The sequence below is a fragment of the Tachyglossus aculeatus genome, chromosome 1 (genome assembly GCF_015852505.1).
Source record: "Tachyglossus aculeatus isolate mTacAcu1 chromosome 1, mTacAcu1.pri, whole genome shotgun sequence".
NCBI lineage: Eukaryota > Metazoa > Chordata > Mammalia > Monotremata > Tachyglossidae > Tachyglossus > Tachyglossus aculeatus.
Genome location: NC_052066.1, coordinates 157,893,889 through 157,912,373, shown reverse-complemented (window position 1 = coordinate 157,912,373; position 18,485 = coordinate 157,893,889). Strand labels below are relative to the sequence as shown.

Sequence of the window (18,485 nt, the reverse complement as noted above, 5' to 3'; positions counted from 1 at the left end):
TAAGGTGGCATGGAGAAAAATGGAACACTTTGAAAACTCAAAGCATTTAAGTGAAATATTTACAAACATTTTTCTGGATGTTTTATGATTTGTGTTTGTGATTAATTTCAATTAAATACCACTAAAATGGGTCTGCATCTATGAATTGTGGAAATAATGGGTGACCTTGGATGTCCCCACTAATGGGAGATATGAACTTATCTGATGATAGGTGCACCAAAGAAGATAGAGAGAGCATTCTGCCAATGTCCCAGAAATAACAAGGTTTGTGTTCATTCATTCAATCACATTTATTGAGCGCTTACTGTGTGCAGAGCACTGTATTAAGTGCTTGGGCAGTACAAATCGGCAAAATATAGAGATGGTCCCTACCCAACAATGGGCTCATGGGACCTGCAAACAAATGCTACACTGCTTCCCAAGTACTATCCTGAAAACTGATCTATGCATATTTTCCCATAGCTTCCTCTAATCCTAAAGGTATATATGGTGCTTGGCAATGTTGCTCTATCATCAATAAGTCACATCCTTTTATGTTGCTCTGCACACATTTGAGCCCAGTAACTCAAATAACAAGTCTGTTGTAAACTACTTTTTAAGAACACCTAATTACACAGAAACATTCAGGGAAAACGTAAGGCCTATTTAAAACTACACAGGCACTCAGATAAAAGGGTTACATGAAATCAAGTTAATAGTCATTTAACCAACAGCATCTCAGATGAATGTTTCAAAGGGAGAAAAACTGACAAATGACAAGTTAAACTTTTTATCCACTACCCTTAGTCATATATAAAACATAGTTTTTTCCCTTTCTTGAGAGAAACTAAGGCTATCAGTGGACAAACTAGTTCTGAAACACGATATTGGAAGAAAAAGGATTGTATTACAAATGTTGGCATAATTACAGTGGCTTCCCCATAAGAAATTAATAGTTAATAGAAAAATAAGGTTTACCCCCAAGGCAATATTCCTTGTATATAAATACAAATTGTTAACACATTTATTCCTTCCTTTGATAATAGCTATTGCTGCATTTTTTCTAAAAAGACAAAGTAGCCCAACATTTTTATTGGTAGCTCTTAAAGCTTCTGAAAAAAAAAGGGAAGAAAAATGGAATAATGGTTCCTTTTTTAAGTCTTAGGTAAGGAGTTTTCATGACTCTTTACATGTCAGATCAACTTATTCAATGTTAAAGAAATAGGGCATGAAAATGGAGATACCCTGCTTAATCTCTCATTACGACCCTACTCTTTCTGCTGCCACTCAGGGAGCAGCATGGTAGATGAGAGGGAGAAACATACTTGGGGAGAGGATGCAAGGGTCATTTCTGTCAGCCTGCAACTTCTGGTCACTATCAATTCTACCACTATGTGCAGCAGGACAAGGGAAGTGCTTTCAAGAGAGGAGGGTGTAGGCCAAATGGCACTAAGTACAGAAGACGCAGCATAGCCTAGTGGCAAGAGCACAGACTTTCGGGTCAGAGGACATGGGTTCTAATCCCAGCTCTTCCACTTGTCTGCTGTGTGACCTTGGGTAAATCATTTAACTTCTCTGTGCCTCAGTTACCTCATCTGTAAAACTGGAATGAAGATTGTGAGCCCCATGTGGGACAAGGACTGTGTTCAACCTGATTACCTTGTATCTACCCCAGTGCTTGGAACTGTGCTTGAAACATAGTAAGCACTTAACAAATACCATTATTATTATTACTATTAATCCACTAGTTTTATAGTTTTCTAGAGTTACACATAGGGATACAATTTAAAATGTGACTAAAAATGCTGGCCAAAATATGAAAAGTAGGTGTTTATCATATGGTCAAACAAACCTAATCTGTCAATAAACTAATGTTAGGTATAGACAGATAACAGGAAAAGGTAATATGGATGTTTCACTAGGAAATACCTGATCATGATAAACTTCATGCAATTTCACTATGTTGGGATGGCCTTCACAGAGTTTCAAAGCAGCTATTTCTTTCTGAGTGTTGGCTTCCATTCTGGAAAATTAAGCATTCAGTTTACACCACTTTACTTGAGTAAATCTTTATGTTAAACTTTGCCCCAATCTAATCTAGTTTTTATATCCTCTGTCATCCAAAGGCCAAAGTCAGCTTTGGATGCACTAAATGATACAATCAACTTGGTCAGATGGAGAAATTATTCCAGAGAAAAATCATCAGCAGATCCCCACGTGAAGGTAAATGAATAAGAGATTTTGTCATTAGTCTTGCACAGTTTGTGCACCATTCTACAACATGGAGATGATAACCATTCACCAAAACAAAGAACTTACTGCTTTGCCCAGCTTGATTCTAGCACCAATTCCTGTTAGTCAGATCTCAGAAAAAGACCCTCTAAAAGTCTCAGAATAAAATAACCTTCACAAACACAAGATCTATCAGCTTGATTATATTGTACTCTCCCAAGCGCTTAGTACAGTGCTCTGCACACAGTAAGTGCTCAATAAATATTATTGATTGATTGCCCCTTGTACACAGTAAATGCTTAATATTAGTATTAACAATAATAATAACAATGTCAAACGTTTTATATATGTATACATATGTATACATATATACATTCCATCATAAGAAAGCAGTAAAGAATTTTACAATGAGAAAGTTTCAGATCAAATACTATTCCACAACATTATGAGATCTCTTCTTTCAGAGATTTTTTTATAGTAAAATCGCCTCTTACATCTAGGAACAGGATGACAAGTTGATTTACCAAAGAATAGTGATTCTGGCAAACTTTAAACATGCTCATATAACAAGTTAGTTTTAGATAACTTCATTGGCCAACATCACTGAACAAACTGTTAATAACTGCAGCTAAGTCCAAAAAACCTTTTTCTTTGTAAATTCATACCTTTTGCTTATGATTTTGACTGCATATTCTTGGTTACTTTTCTTATGTAAGCACTTTCTACAAATGGAAAAACTTCCTTCTCCCAGTGGTTTATCTTTCAGATCCAAATCATAATGCTGATAAAATGGAGAGTCCTGGCCAAAAAGTTGGGAAAATTTACAAATGCAAAAGTTTAAGTGAAAGCTGTTTAACGAAAATGATATTTAGACCATTAGTCTTCTAGACTGAAAGCTGCTTATGGGCAGGGAATGTGTCTACCAATTCTATTGCATTATACTCTCCCAAGCACTTACTACAGTGCTCGGCACACAGTAAGGGCTCAATAAATACCACGCTGATTGACTGGATTGCATAATTCAAAAATATTTGCTGAGTTCTGCCACAGATCTTGCTTTGATTTTCTCCTGTTATTCACTGTTGTTATACTCAAACTAAAGTGTACCTAAAAACAAAGGTCACACAAATTAACCTAAACAGTAAACATGTATAAATATCATTTTGTTCCAAGTTTTTTGTTTTTGTTTCTCTATATTCCACACTAAATTCCACTATTATTTCATAAATGGTTCTATCAGGACAGAATATATCCAGTTACATATATATCATTTAGTTTTAGAGGACAAGTCCATAGGTAAACACAGCCTCTAATTCTCACAGAGCAGGGGGAATGGTTTCATCTATAATTCCACAAAGCTACTAGGACATTCTGGAGGGATACTAACTCCCCTGACAATAACAGAAAAGCCCACTCTCCTGAGGATGGGTCTAAGTTCTCCTCAGGGAGAAGAAATTCTGTTTGGAACTTCTAGTGGTATGCTACTTTTCCTGCTCTCCTGAGATCCTGCCAGGAAAGATTCCATGTGGTTGATTTTGGTCCTAATTTGGGATTACACATTTAACCAGTCACAATTTCAATGTCCCAAAGCAAAAGCCTCAGAATTTTTGAGGTTTTTTCTTTTACCTTCATCATTGCACTTCTGGCAATAGTTGTCACTCCTGGACGTTCAATTCCCATATGAAACTGAAGAGGGTCTATTATGGCTGCATTACGCTTGAATAAGATAGAAGGAGCAACAAAAGAATATCCCTGGAAAACAAAGGCAAGAAAATAGAAAAGTACATGAAATCTTGAGATCTCAAGTTGCAAGACTAATCATTAACAATTGAAGCTAGCATTCAGGGAAAGAAAAAATAATCACCTAAGAAATGGTGACCTTACATTTTATTCAAGGGCTAAGATGAAGTTACAATTCAAATCAACAGAGATACCTTCCTGAAGTGTGTTATGTCATCTTCTGATCTAATCATTTCAAAATTATGAGAGGGTGAAAATGCTCTCCAAAATATCTAAAAGCTTATTTTTTTGCTCCCAAAAATATATATCAAAAGAGCTAGTTTCTCAAGAAGCCTACATGCAAAGTAATAAACATACAAATGGGATGGACTGAGCTTCTAAAATATTTCATCCTGGTAAAAACAAATTTCACCTTCAAGATTTAACTGAAGTCAGGGACAATATGACCCTCCAATACATTCCTTCACCAGGTACAGTAACAGGAATTAAATTCCGTAAAACAAATTTAGTATTAAATTCTACCTCACCTCGCTATACTCCTACTACAACCTAGCGCACACACTTCGCTCCTCTAATGCTAGCCTTGTCACTATGCTTCGATCTCATCTATCTCGCCACCGACCCCACTTCACTTCATCCTGCCTCTGTCCTGGAATGCCCTCCCTCCTCAAATCCGACCTGCAATTCCACTCCCTCTTTTCAAAGCCTTACTGGAGGAACATCTCCTCCAAGAGGCCTTTCCAGACTAAGCCCCCTTTTCCTCTTCTCTCATCCCTTCTACGTCATCCTGACTTGCTCCTTTTGTTCTCCCCTTCCCATCCCCAGGGCACTTGTGTACCTACTTGTAATCTATGTATTTATATTAATATCTGTCTTCCCCTCCCTAGACTGTAAGCTTGTTGTGGGCAGGGAATGTGTCTATTTATTGCTGTATTGTGCTTAGTGCAGTGCTCTGCACACAGTAAGCCTCAATAAATAGAATTGAATGAATGAATTTACTCAGTATTATCAGCAAAATACAGAACTGAATCACTGGATTAATATTTTTCTTGAATTTGAATAGCAATACAATGTATTTTACAGCTATTACGAGTAGCTGTGTTTTCCATGGACATAAACATAAGTAAATACTTTTGTTTTTGTATTCTGATCAGGTATTGCCTGAATTCCACCTCTTGGTCCTGAGTTAATAATAATAAAAATAAAAATAAGTGAATACAAAGGTACTTATAATTTAGAAAAACCCCAATACTAAAAACAACAGTAGGAGCATAGCATAGATTTCAGTCACAATAGCTAAACTATTGCACATGAGTAAAATTCACCCATCTGCATTTTCTACATTTCCTTTGGAAAAAAAGTTAAAAATTGTATTTGAAATCTCAGCTTGACTTAAGAATTATTTTAGGAGTATCCCAGAAAGCTACAGAGTAACACAGCATTCATAAATATTGAAGATACACTAACATGGTTAGAAGGAAATAATCTGCTACCCTTTTATTAGACTGAACATGCAGTTGGTAAAAGCACAATAAGGAAAGATCATTTTTCTGAACTTTTTATAGATTGAAAATAGTCATTTAGATTATTTGAATGAAATAAGACAATGGAATTTAATTAACTAGCATCTAATAAAAAAAGTAAAGGAATTAATACCATATTTTCTATGTGAGTTTTGAAAAAAATCTGAATTCCTTTAATAGTGGCAAAATGATTACTGCCTTCTGCACGGAAATGAGTCTCACAAACAGGATTTGCTGTTTAGTAAGCCTTAGACTTCACCCAGTAATTCATATCTACTTGTCCTTAATAATACCTAACTTTTAATAAACACCTGACATACAATCCTAAAAATCTCATTAGAGATGGAACAATTTATCTCACTTGAAAAATACTACTATAAACATTTGGTGAACATTTAGGGTGTCCTCATATTTGAGATTACCTGAAATACCCTTTCTGAACTCTGAGGCAGGGCTGCGGGAGAATATGTGGGATCCATTTCTGTAAACTCCTCGGCAAAATTACTGACATCCAATTCATCTCGGATTACTGGTTTAAATGGTGCTGGCATTTTTTTGGCAGCTAAATCTTCCCAATTTATTTGCTAAAAGAGACACAGCAAATTAAACTTTAAGCCATATTTCAACAAGGACATAATAAGGAGACAGGCAAATTCTCAATATTAGCATCACCATATTTTCATAATTAACTCATCCTTAGATGAAGGTCCAGAGCCAGGGCCAAGTTTATGTTTAAATCAGTACTTTAGATAGTACAGGGCAAAACTATTGCTGTGCCCGCACTCAAGTAGCATTTATTTGTGGTGGGACAGATGCAAGTAAGTAAACGTGCCAGAGTGGATGGCTTCTTCTCCCAGTGACCATTTGGGCACACTGGAAGGGAAAATGTCCTTCCAGTAACCCTTTGTGTTGGGAGCGAGGGGGAGAAAGGGAGGGAGAGGGAGGGAGAGAGAGAGTGGAGGTTGGGAGGTACAGATGAAGAAAAACAACCTTTTCCATGAACCTAATATTCCTTGAACTCAGCTAATATTATAAACTGGGTGCATTTACCAAGAGACTCATGTTATATTCTAAGAACTATTTAGAAGCATTCTTTTGAAGGTATAATATTTGGGGTTATTTTACCTCAGTCAATCAATGGTATTTATTTAGTGCTGGGTTAGGCAATAGAGGGAGTACAATATAACAGAACTGGTAGGCAAGATCCTTGCCCAATTGAGCTTACTACAGTCTAGGAGGGGAGACAGACATTAATATAAATAAATGAATTATGGATATGTACACAACTAACATGACAGCAGAGGAAAAAGGCCTCTTTTGAAGAAATAGGTTTTCTTGCCTAAAAAGAGCCTTCTCCTTTCTATTTCCACTCCATCCTTCTTTGTAGTTTCCTTTATTCCTCAAAAAAATAGCTTTTTTTATTAGTGGTCAATAAATCCTCCAAGACAACTCTTGAAAAATGATTCTGATTGCACAGTATCAGATGGACTTGGCAAGTGTTTTTTTTCTTCCAAAGAAAGAACTTGACTGCATTGGAATTATGCAAAAAAATACAAGTTATCCTGCAGAGCTCTTTTCTGTCAATTTTAATGTTAAAATAAAGTGCCTATATGATGCCCTCTTGTGGATGGAGATGGGATCAAGCAATTCATTCATTCATTCATTCAATCGTATTTATTGAGCGCTTCCTGTGTGCAGAGCACTGTACTAAGCGCTTGGGAAGTACAAGTTGGCAACATATAGAGACAGTCCCTACCCAACAGTGGGCTCACAGTCTAGAAGGAGACAGAGAAGAAAACAAAACATATTAACAAAATAAAATAAGTACAATAAATATATACAAGTAAAATAAATAGAGTAATAAATACGTACAAACATATATACATATATACAGGTGCTGTGGGGAAGGGAAGGAGGTAACGCAGGGAGGATGGAAAGGGGGAGGAGGGGGAGAGGAAGGAGGTGGCTCAGTCTGGGAAGGCCTCCTGGAGGAGGTGAGCTCTCATTAGGGCCTTGAAAGGAGGAAGAGAGCTAGCTTGGCGGATGTGCGGAGGGAGGGCATTCCAGGCCAGGGGGATGATGTGGGCCGGGGGTTGACAGCAGGACAGGCAAGAACGAGGCACGGTGAGGAGATTAGCGGCAGAGGAGCGGAAGGTGCGGGCTGGACTGCAGAAGGAGAGAAGGGAAGTGAGGTAGGAGTGGGCGAGGTGATGGAGAGCCTTGAAGCTGAGGGTGAGGAGTTTCTGCCTTATGCGTAGGTTGATTGGTAGCCACTGGAGATTTTTGAGGAGGGGAGTAACATGCCCAGAGCGTTTCTGGACAAAGACAATCCAGGCAGCGGCGTGAAGTATGGATTGAAGAGGGGAGAGACAGGAGGATGGGAGATCAGAGAGGAGGCTGATACAGTAACCCAGTCGGGATAGGATGAGAGCTCGAACAAGCAGGGTAGTGGTTTTGACGGAGAGGAAAGGGCGGATCTTGGCAATGTTGCGGAGCTGAGACCGGCAGGTTTTGGTGACAGCTTGGATATGAGGGGTGAACGAGAGAGCAGAGTCGAGGATGACACCAAGGTTGCAGGTCGTGAGATGGGAAGGATGGTAGTGCCGTCAACAGTGTTGGGAAAGTCAGGGAGAGGGCAGGGTTTGGGAGAGAAGACAAGGAGTTCAGTCTTGGACATGTTGAGTTTTAGGTGGCGGGCAGACATTCAGATGGAGATGTCCTGAAGGCAGGAGGAGATGCAAGCCTGGAGGGAGGGAGAGAGAGCAAGGGCAGAGATGTAGATTTGGGTGTCATCAGCATAGAGATGATAGTTGAAGCTGTGGGAGCGAATGAGGTCACCAAGGGAGTGAGTGTAAATCGAGAACAGAAGGATCCCAGAACTGAACCTTGAAGAACCCCTACAGTAAGGGGATGGGAGAGGGAGGAGGAGCCTGCAAAAGAAACTGAGAATGAACGACCGGAGAGATAAGAGGAGAACCAGGAGAGGACGGAGTCTGTGAAACCAAGGTTGGATAGCGTGTTGAGGAGAAGGGGGTGGTCCACAGTGTCGAAGGCAGCTGAGAGGTCGAGGAGGATTAGGATAGAGTATGAGCCATTGGATTTGGCAAGCAGGAGGTCATTGGTGACCTTTGAGAGGGCAGTTTCCGTGGAATGTAGGGGACAGAAGCCAGATTGGAGGGGGTCGAGGAGAGAGCTGGTGTTGAGGAATTCAAGGCAGTGCATGTAGACGACTTGTTCCAGGAGTTTGGAAAGGAATGGTAGGAGGGAGATGGGGCAATAACTAGAAGCAATGAATATGAATCACTTGAAAGTAGGCTTTAGTATTTAATTTCACCTGAAAGAAGAGATGCTCTTTGATTTCATCAGCATCACGTGGACCACAGCCTAATCGTTTCTTGGGATCTTTCTTCAACAGATGTTGAATTATATCTTTAGCCAATGTGCTCATTTCTTGGGGATATGGAGGTTCACTTTTTAATATTCTCCTAGAAACAAATAAAATGAGGATGAAAACATAGCAAGAAAAATGTAGTCACATGGAGCATTTCTTTAAGAAAAGCACACATCATAGAGAAATGGCTGAGGGTTGAATTAAGAAGAAAGGCTATTATAAAAATTAAATGAGCTTCTGAAAATGCAGCAAACTTCTAGAAATGAAATAGAAATGAAAAGGAACCTAGACCGAGTAGCAGAATTATAGACTTCGGATCAACCCTTAGCCACTCCCCTCTTTCCTCTGACAGTCAGGCGAGGAGCTTTTTTAAAGAAAAGAAAAAGAAGGAAACTTAAATCCAACAGTAGAGTTCATTCATTCAATCATATTTATTGAGTGCTTAATGCATGCAGAGCACTGTACTAAGCACTTGGGAGAGTACAATACAACCATAAAAAGACATATTCCCTGCCCATAACAAGCTTACAGTCTAGAGGGAGTTGGTTTCGGTGACTAGATTTTCCCTTTTTATGAGACTAAGGTGATTCACTATTCTGTTTTATGACTCCACCAAAGACCCTTCTCATTATTCTAATATAATCATTCTTATCAGTTATCTTCCTTGTCCCAGAAGCTCATGACCTCTTGCCTTTTACCTTCCACATTTCATCTGCAACTAAATCCTGCCAGTTTTCCTCCACAAAATTTCCTAGACTCACTCCATCTTTTTCATCCTTAAGGTCACTGCCCTAGTCCAAGCCCTCATCACATACCAGTTAGATTACTGCACTTCCCCTCCAATCTATCCTAGACCCTGATGCCCCTGTCATCTTCCTACAATGCCATTCACGACACTGCCCTCCTCAAAAACCTACTTATTGTCTCCACAACAAAAAGAAATCTTGGCCATAGGATTCAAGGCTCCTTATTAGTTTGTTTCTGTCTTACCTGTTAGTTCTTTTCCATTGTACTCCAACTTCTACTCCATTATACTTCACCTTGAACCCTTTGGTCCTCACAAGCTCACCTCCTAGTTGCACCTTGCTGTCAGTTCTCTCCTATGGCCGACCCACTGGCCAAACTCTTCCCCCAGCATGGAGCTCCCTTCAGATCTGCCAAAAAACATCTGTTCCCACCTTCAAAGCCCTCTTAAAAATAGTTCTCCAGGAGGTATTCCTCATTCCCATTCCCCAAATAATCTCTAACTCCATGATTCTGTCGTGAATCAATCATATTTAATGAGGACTTACTGTGTGTGCAGAGCATTGTACTAAGTGCTTGGGAGAGCACAATAAAACAGAGTTGGTAGACATGTTCTGTGCCCATAAGGAGCTTATGGTCTAGAGGGGGAGATAGACATTAGAAAAAGTAAAATTACTTACATCAGTGCTGTAAGGCTGAGGGTGGGGTACAAGTGTAAGGGTGACATGAAAACGGGAGGGAGTAGGGGAAACGAAGGCTTAGTCAGGAAAGACCTCTCAGAGGTGTGATTTTTATAATGCTTTCAAGGTGGGAAGAGTGAGGGTCTGTCAGATAAGAAGGGCAGGAAGTTCCAGGCCAGAGGGAAGACATGGGCGAGGTACAGTGAGTAGGTCGGTGTTAGAGGAGCGAAGACAGCTGTAGCAGGAAATCAGTGATGTAAAAGAGAGTGGGCAAGGTGATTGAGTGCTGTAAGGCCAATGGTAAGGAATTTCAATTTGAGATAAAGGCAACCACTGGAAATTATTGGAGTCAGCTCAAAAGCTGTCACATTAGAGTTCACTGATTTATTTTTCCACTTACATATTCATTTCATCACTTTTTAAAATCCTTTTTGTAATCAGTTGTAACTGTTTCTCCTTTGTGTTCCTTATTCGACCATAAGCTCCTGCAGGTGCAGGGGCCATGCCATCTACCTTTATTGTATTCCCTCAGGCACATAGTACATGGTTTTGGACTTTGAGGGTCTCAGTTACTTTTCTCTCCTACACTGATCCCTGGAGATGCCAATACCCACATGGATGTTCTCAATGGCCCCCACCCTCTCTACCCACCCTCTTCTTAGAGAAGCAGTGTGGCTCAGTGGAAAGAGCATGGGCTTGGGAGTCATGAGGTTCTAATCCCAGCTCTGCCACTTGTCAGCTGTGTGACTTTGGGCAAGTCACTTAATTTATCTGTGCCTCAGTTACCTCATCTGTAAAATGGGGATTAAGACTGTGAGCCCAACATGGGACAACCTGATCACCTTGTATCTACCCCAGTGCTTAGAACAGTGCTTGGCACACAGTAAGCGCTTAACAAATACCATCATCATCATTATTATTATTACCCCACAACTACCTGCTTCCTCTAGCTCCTCAACTCTGAAGACCTATGCTCCACCAAAACCCCAATACCAACTTAGACACACAATGAATGTCTTCATTACAGGTCACTGTGCCATTCTCCCCCGCCCGGATCCCAACTTTAAAATACCACTTGTTGACCACAACCTTCCAACTTGCCTCTCACTCTCATCTTTCCTAGCCACAAAATGGTTCTCTCCCCACAGATACTTCCTATCTTTATGCAACTATCCCAAGTCACCATACCCCCAACTACCATCTCAACACTTCTGCATCACTTGGATACTCAGTCAGTCAATTTTATTTATTGAGTGCTTACTGTGTGCAGACCACTGTACTAAGCCCTTGGGAAAGTACAATATAAAGGCACATTCTCTGCCCGTAGGGAGCTTACAGTCTAGAGGGGGAGAGAGACGTTAATATAAATAAATAAATAAAATTACAGATAAGTAATATTTATGTACACATCTTTATGCTAATTTGCTTCCTCCTACTTCTAATTTTTTGAGTGTCTGGTTCTCCTGCTAGATTTTAAGCTCCTTAAGAGCAGGGATCATGCCTATTAATTTTTTATTGACATTTATTAAGCGCTTACTATGTGCAAAGCACTATTCTAAGCGCTGGGAAGGTTACAAGGTCATCAGTTTGTCCCACATGGGGCTCACAGTCTCAGTCCCCATTTTACAGATGAGATGACTGAGGCACAGAAAAGTTAAGTGACTTGCCCAAAGTCACACAGCTGACAAGTGGTGGAGCCAGGATCTGAACCCATGGCCTCTGACTCCAAAGCCCGTGCTCTTTCCACTGAGCCACACTGCTGCTGCTTCTCAGTATTAATTCTACTGTACTCTCCCAAGCACTTTCTACCAAGCTCTGCACACAGTTGGTGTTGAATAAATATGACTGACTGAATGCAGCTAGCAGAAATCAATCAATTGCCTTTATTGAGCACTTACTGTGTGCAGAGCACTGTACTTACCACTTGAGAGTACAACAGTTGGTGGACATGATCTCTGCCCATGAGGAGCTTACATTCTAGAAAGTCAGACAGATATTAAAATAAGTTACAGATAAGTGCTGTGAGGTTGAGGGTGCTCTGGGCTAATTTCTGCCACAAGAGATGAAAAAAGAACGAGCAAAAGAGAGTGAGAAAAAGCGGCCAAAGGGGTAGAAGGAAAACGAAGTGGTGAAGGCAAGATTAGATTGCCTTACCCAAACGAGGCAGTCATTCACAGTGTCAGAGGTGGCTGAGTGATCCGGAAGGATTAGAATGGTCTAGAGACCATTGATTTTAGCAAGGAGATGGTCGTTGGTGTCCTTAGAGAGTGTAGTTTCAGTAGAGTGCAGAGAGTAGAAATCAGATTATAAGGGGTCAAGAAGAAGTGGAGATAAACTGTACAACCCATTCCAGGAGCATAGACAGGAATGGGAGATGGGAGCCAGTAGGTATAGTAGGATTGAGAGAACATTTTTAGTATGACAGAGAATTGAACATGTTTGAAAGCAATAGAAAGGGAATCATCATATGCTGAAGATGACAGGGTGGGGAGGAGGGGAGGAGCCAGTAGTTTTAGGTGAGAGGGGATAGGATCAGATGGAGATAGAGGGGGTAGAATTAGAAAACAGATGAGAGTCTTTCTCTTGAGAAACAGTTGGGAAGCGGAAAGATGAGGAAGGAACAATAGAGTTTTGAGGATATTCAAAGGTAAAATGACTAGAAAATGAAATCTGATACGATGATTACAAGTGGGTAATAAGGGTCCCAGAAATTACTCTGAGATACATAAACTGCAAGTAACTATATACACCAAAATACAGAAATTTATGTTAACCAAATTATTAATATGGGGAATGGGTTAATAAACCATTTGATTTGTAAACTGCCAGACAAACGTCAATGCTTTTAATGAATTCCAAAAGTTCTGGATAGAACAGTAATATAAACTGAAACCTAGATATGAGTTAATAGAATTTCAAAAAAATTTACAGTATGTTTTTCCAAAGACACCTTAATATTCACTATTTGCCTCTGTTTTCCTTATTTCCTTTCACTATGATTAATTTCAGTGTTTGCCTCCCACGCTAGATTGCAAACTACTTAGAGGCAGGGATCATATCTACCAATTAGATTGATTCTTCCAAGTGCTTAGAACGGTGTTCTACACACATTAGGTGCTTAATAAATATGACTGATTGATCAATAAATAGTAACATTTTCATTTAGGAACAGACTTGGTATGTCAAGATCTTGGGCCAGTTACTTCACTTCTCTATGCCTAAGTTAACTCATTTGTAAAATGGGGATTGAGACTGGGAGCCCCATGTGGGACAGGGATTGTGTCCAATCCTATTTGCTTGTATCCACCCCGGTGCTTAGTTCAGTGCCTGGCACATAGTATGAGTTTAACAAATAACACAATTATAATAATAATTATTATTATCAAGGTTTCACCTACTTTTCAAATATAAAGAAATTAAAAATTCAAATTGGATGAAAACATCAGAAAGGATTGACAGAAAGGAGTGCAGTCACATAAAGTGACTGTGACAAATTAATACCAGGAAGAATTTTGATAGTAGTATGAAATAAAGCTGATAATTTAGGTTCATATAGCTTTTGAAGACACCTTATTAAAAGAAAAAGACATATGAAGCAGTCAGTTCAGGGAAGGGCATACTCAGAACCTAGAAGAACTGTCTATTGAGGAAAAGAGACAAAAGGAAGATATTTGGGGACATGAGGAGGCACATATTCTCAAGGATGTAAATTTTGAGAGAGAGGAATACAGAAGTCAGAACAGGCAGGAAGATAATTAGAAAGCCTAGCTTAAAGGGAAAAGCTAAAGCCACTCAGTGCATTATTACCACGGAAGATCTGATTTTTAAATAATCAATTTAAATCACTGGATTTTGATTTTATCAGTGTTTTCATGGACATGCTTGCTGTTTGATCAGTGTTATTTATTGAGCGTTTACTGTCTGCAGAGCACCATTTTAAGCACTTGGAAGAGTACAAAGCAACAGGGTTGATATAATTCTACATAGGTCTATCACAGAAACACAGCACATACAACACCCCTCTTTTAAAAAAAATGGTATTTGTTAAGCACTGATTATGTGCCAGGCACTGTATTAAGCACTGGGGTAGATATAGGATAATCAGGTTGGCTAAAGTCTCCGTCCCACTTAGGGCTCACAGCCTTAGTCCCATTTAAAAAATGAGGTAACTGAGGCACAGAGAAGTTAATTGACTTGCCCAAGGTCAACAGCAGACATGTGGTGGAGCCAGGATTAAAACTCAGGTCCTGTGGCTCCCAGGCCCATGCTCTAGACACTAGGGTATGCTTTACCCCATGAAAAGCAGATGTCAGGGAACTTGTTGCCCCTCAAATCATAGCTCAACTGTGGTTAAAGGGTGTGCAATTGGAGGATTTACTCTGTTAACCCAAGCATTCATCAAAACTCTCCCCATCATGGCCATTTCAATCAATCAATCAATGGTATTTATTGAGTGCTTACTCTGTGCAGAGCACTATACTATGACAGAATTAGCAGACACTTTCCCTACCCATAACAAGCTTACAGTCTAGAGGGGGAGATTTCCAGGGGAGTGGGGGCACTGGCAAAGGTGGCAGGAACCTCCCTCGGCATGCTTGTCTTTCACCGAGGAAGCAAGGTAGGGAGTTCTACCCAGACCCACAGGGTTCATTTTACTGGCCATGTTTCCCCATTCCTCAAGAAACTCCAGTGGATGTCCATCCACCTCTGCATCAAACAAAAATTTCTCATCGATGTCCTTAAAGCACTCAGTCACTTAATCCCCTCCTACCTCACCACTCTTCCACTACATCCCAGCCCACAAACTTTGCTCCTCTTATTCTAACTTTCCCACTGTAGCTTAATCTCAACTGTCTCACTGCTGATCCCTAGCCCACGTCCTGTCTCTGACCTGGAATGCTCACCCTCCTCAAATCTAACAATTACTCTCCCCACCTCTTCAAAGCCTTATTGAAGGCACATCTCCTCAAGAGGCCTTCCCTGACTAAGCCTTCCTTTCCTCTTCTCCCACTCCCTCCTGCATCACCCTCACTTGTTCCCTTTATTCATACCCCCTCCCAGCCCCACAGCACTTATGTACATATCTGTAATTAATTTACTTATACTAATGCCTGTCTCCCCCTCTAGACTGTAAGCTCCCTGTGAGCAGGGATTGGAACGGTTTATGGTTATACTGTACTCTTCCTAAGTGCTTATTGCAGTGCTCTGCACACAGTAAGTGCTCAATAAATAGGATTGAATAAATGAATAGTCTAAAATCAGGTATTTCACATAAGTAGTGGTGAGATCCTGGGTTGGTGACTAGGTTATAGGACTCATGACCTGCTCCTGGTTTACGTCAGGACTTGTAATGCTGTGGGAACTCTGGAGATCGTCTTGGGTGACCCAGACATTGACCACCACTCCAGCCTAGCAGTGACACCTCCATGGGGACGACCAGGAGGAGAAGAAGCGGCAAGCTCGTTTGCTGGTGGGGGCGCCTACAGGGTGGGCTTGCTCCAGAAGTCCCATGAACACTAAGCCTATAAATCCAGAAACAGAGCACTGATATGGACAGTAAAGGGCGAGGGACAAGAACAAGAAAATCTGAAAATTTCTGATAGTAGCCAATAAGCTGACACCTTCATTAGAGAGCAAACAATTGCCAGACATGCATGAAGTGTCCATCCATCTAGCCTGCACTCTAAGGAGGGGGAACAGGATGCCAGGAGAGTCACTTTGTGGAGCTCCTTCCTGATGAAAGTGTCCTTCTAGTCTTGAATGGAAATACGTGGCACTGAGCCAATCAGAGTAAAGCCCTGAAAAGTAAGTTGGGGTGGGAGGGGCGGTCTAGGTAGTTGGGCAAGAAGATCTTCAGCCATCTTGGCGGTGAGAGGTTGCAAAGCCAGGTACCTAGGAGGGAAGGACTCAGAGAAGGCTCGTGCTGTGACTTTGGGTAGACACAGGGCACCAGGAGGGATTGGGGAGGATTCCGGGAGAGGGTTAGGCTAACCTGAAGGTTTGGGATCTGGTGGCTAGACTCCGGAGGAGTGAGGCTCCTGCCCCTGAGGGTGAAAAAGGACGATGGGAGAACCTAGCACCTGAAGGGCTTGGAGAGGGTGAGACTGGAACCTGGGATGCCCTGAGAGAAGAGGGGAAAGGGCCAGTGGAATGTGAGCATCAACATGCCTAAAGGAAAGTACAGAGAGTCCCGGAGGGAAAAGTATTAGACCTAGGGAGAGGCAGTTTGAACCAGAATAATTTTTATTATTACCAAAGTAAGAATATTATTATACATTATTGAGATCTCTGATCTTGATGTCTGCCTTAGGAGGGGCTGGAGGAGAAGCTCCAGGTGCTGGGGAAAGGCCTGGGCTCCAGAAGAGGAGTAGCAGAGATAGGGTTGCAAGGACTTGAGGTCCGTGGGCAGAAGGTCCCCAGTTCTGCTTTTTCAAGAACGGAAGAACAGGTGGGCTTTCAGATCCAGTGGGGGCCGTCCAGGGTCTGGGTACTCCTAAAGTGACTAGGGGGGCTATTTAGGAGACTTTAAGCTTGTTGTGGGCAGGGAATGTGTCAGTTTACTGTTGTACTCTCCCAAGACCTTAGTACATGGCTCTGCACACAGTAAGCACTCAATAAATACGATTGAACAATTGACTAATTTAGAGCTGAGAAACCTTAGTAACAACACATGGTGGCAACTACTGAACAAAAATCAAATCCTCTTCAATTACGTGTCCTAAACCTTCCCCTAGATCACAGTGCCTAAACAGGCAGAATGATCTTGTGGATGAACCAAGGAACTTGGGATCTGGCCGCAGCCCTGCCACGACTTCACATATAATTTCAAGTAAATAATTTAACATCTCTGGGCCTCAGGTCCTCAGTTATAAAATGGAGGTAATGATCCCTCCCTCCCTCTACCACTCATGGATATTTCTAGGATAAGATAACATAATTGATATGAATGCAGTTTGTGAAATGGGCTAAAAAAGTTTAAGGCATATTTATCTTGGGGTCTCAATGTATTTGGTAAGCACAAAATAGCATGTCCCTTTTAAAAATGGCAAAACTGAAATCCTAAAGTTATTTTTGCCAGCCTTCCAATGAATTATTTTGTGGATTTGGGACTAAAATAAAAATGTTCCCAATAAACTGTATTAATTTCTATTCATTCATTCAATCGTATTTATTGAGCGCTAACTGTGTGCAGAGCACTGTACTAAGCGCTTGGGAAGTACAAGTTGGTAACATATAGAGACGGTCCCTACCCAACAGTGGGCTCACAGTCTAGAAGGGGGAAACAGAGAACAAAACAAAACATATTAACAAAATAAAATAGAATAAATACGTAAAAATAAAATAAATCAATAAATAGAGTAATAAATACATACAAACATATATACCTATATACAGGTGCTGTGGGGAGGGGAAGGAGGTAAGGCAGGAAGGATAAAAAGGGGGAGGAGGGGAAGAGGAAGGAGGGGGCTCAGTGTGGGAAGGCCTCCTGGAGGAGGTGAGCTCTCAGTAGGGCTTTGAAGGGAGGAAAAGAGCTAGCTTGACGGATGTGCGGAGGGAGGGCATTCCAGGCCAAGGGGATGACGTGGGCCGGGGATCGACAGCGGGACACGTGAGAACAAGGCACGGTGAGGAGATTAGCGGCAGAGGAGCGGAGGGTGCGGGCTGGGCAGTAGAAGGAGAGAAGGGAGGTGAGGTAGGAGGGGGCGAGGTGATGGACAGCCTTGAAGCTGAGGGTGAGGAGTTTCTGCCTGATGCGTAGGTTAATTGGTAGCCACAGGAGATTTTTGAGGAGGGGAGTAACATGCCCAGAGCGTTTCTGCACAAAGACAATCCGGGCAGCGGTGTGAAGTGTGGATTGAAGAGGGGAGAGACAGGAGGATGGGAGATCGGACAGGAAGCTGATACAGTAATCCAGAAGGGATAAGAGGAGAGCTTGAACGAGCAGGGTAGTGGTTTGGATGGAGAGAAAAGGGCGGATCTTGGCAATGTTGCGGAGGTAAGACTGGCAGGTTTTGGTGACGGCTTGGATGTGAGGGGTGAACGAGACAGCGGAGTCGAGGATGACACCAAGGTTGCGGGCTTGTGAGACAGGAAGGATGGTAGTGCCATCAACAGTGATGGGAAAGTCAGGGAGAGGGCAGGGTTTGGGAGGGAAGACAAGGAGTTCAGTCTTGGACATGCTGAAGATTAGGTGGT

The 18,485-nt window shown here is 41.4% G+C and overlaps 1 protein-coding gene across 3 annotated transcripts in view; it reads right to left on the bottom strand.

Moving 5' to 3' along the window:
* RPS6KA5 (ribosomal protein S6 kinase A5) overlaps nt 1-18,485 on the bottom strand; it is a 110,592-nt gene that overhangs the window by 19,611 nt on the left and 72,496 nt on the right. For all 3 annotated transcript variants that reach the window (XM_038750158.1, XM_038750150.1, XM_038750141.1), the window contains exons 8-12: nt 8,809-8,959; nt 5,897-6,058; nt 3,838-3,963; nt 2,877-3,010; nt 1,909-2,002 (exon numbers count right to left, since the gene is read on the bottom strand). In XM_038750158.1, the coding sequence (XP_038606086.1) occupies nt 1,909-2,002; nt 2,877-3,010; nt 3,838-3,963; nt 5,897-6,058; nt 8,809-8,959 (667 nt within the window). The remainder of the gene's footprint in view (nt 1-1,908; nt 2,003-2,876; nt 3,011-3,837; nt 3,964-5,896; nt 6,059-8,808; nt 8,960-18,485) is intronic.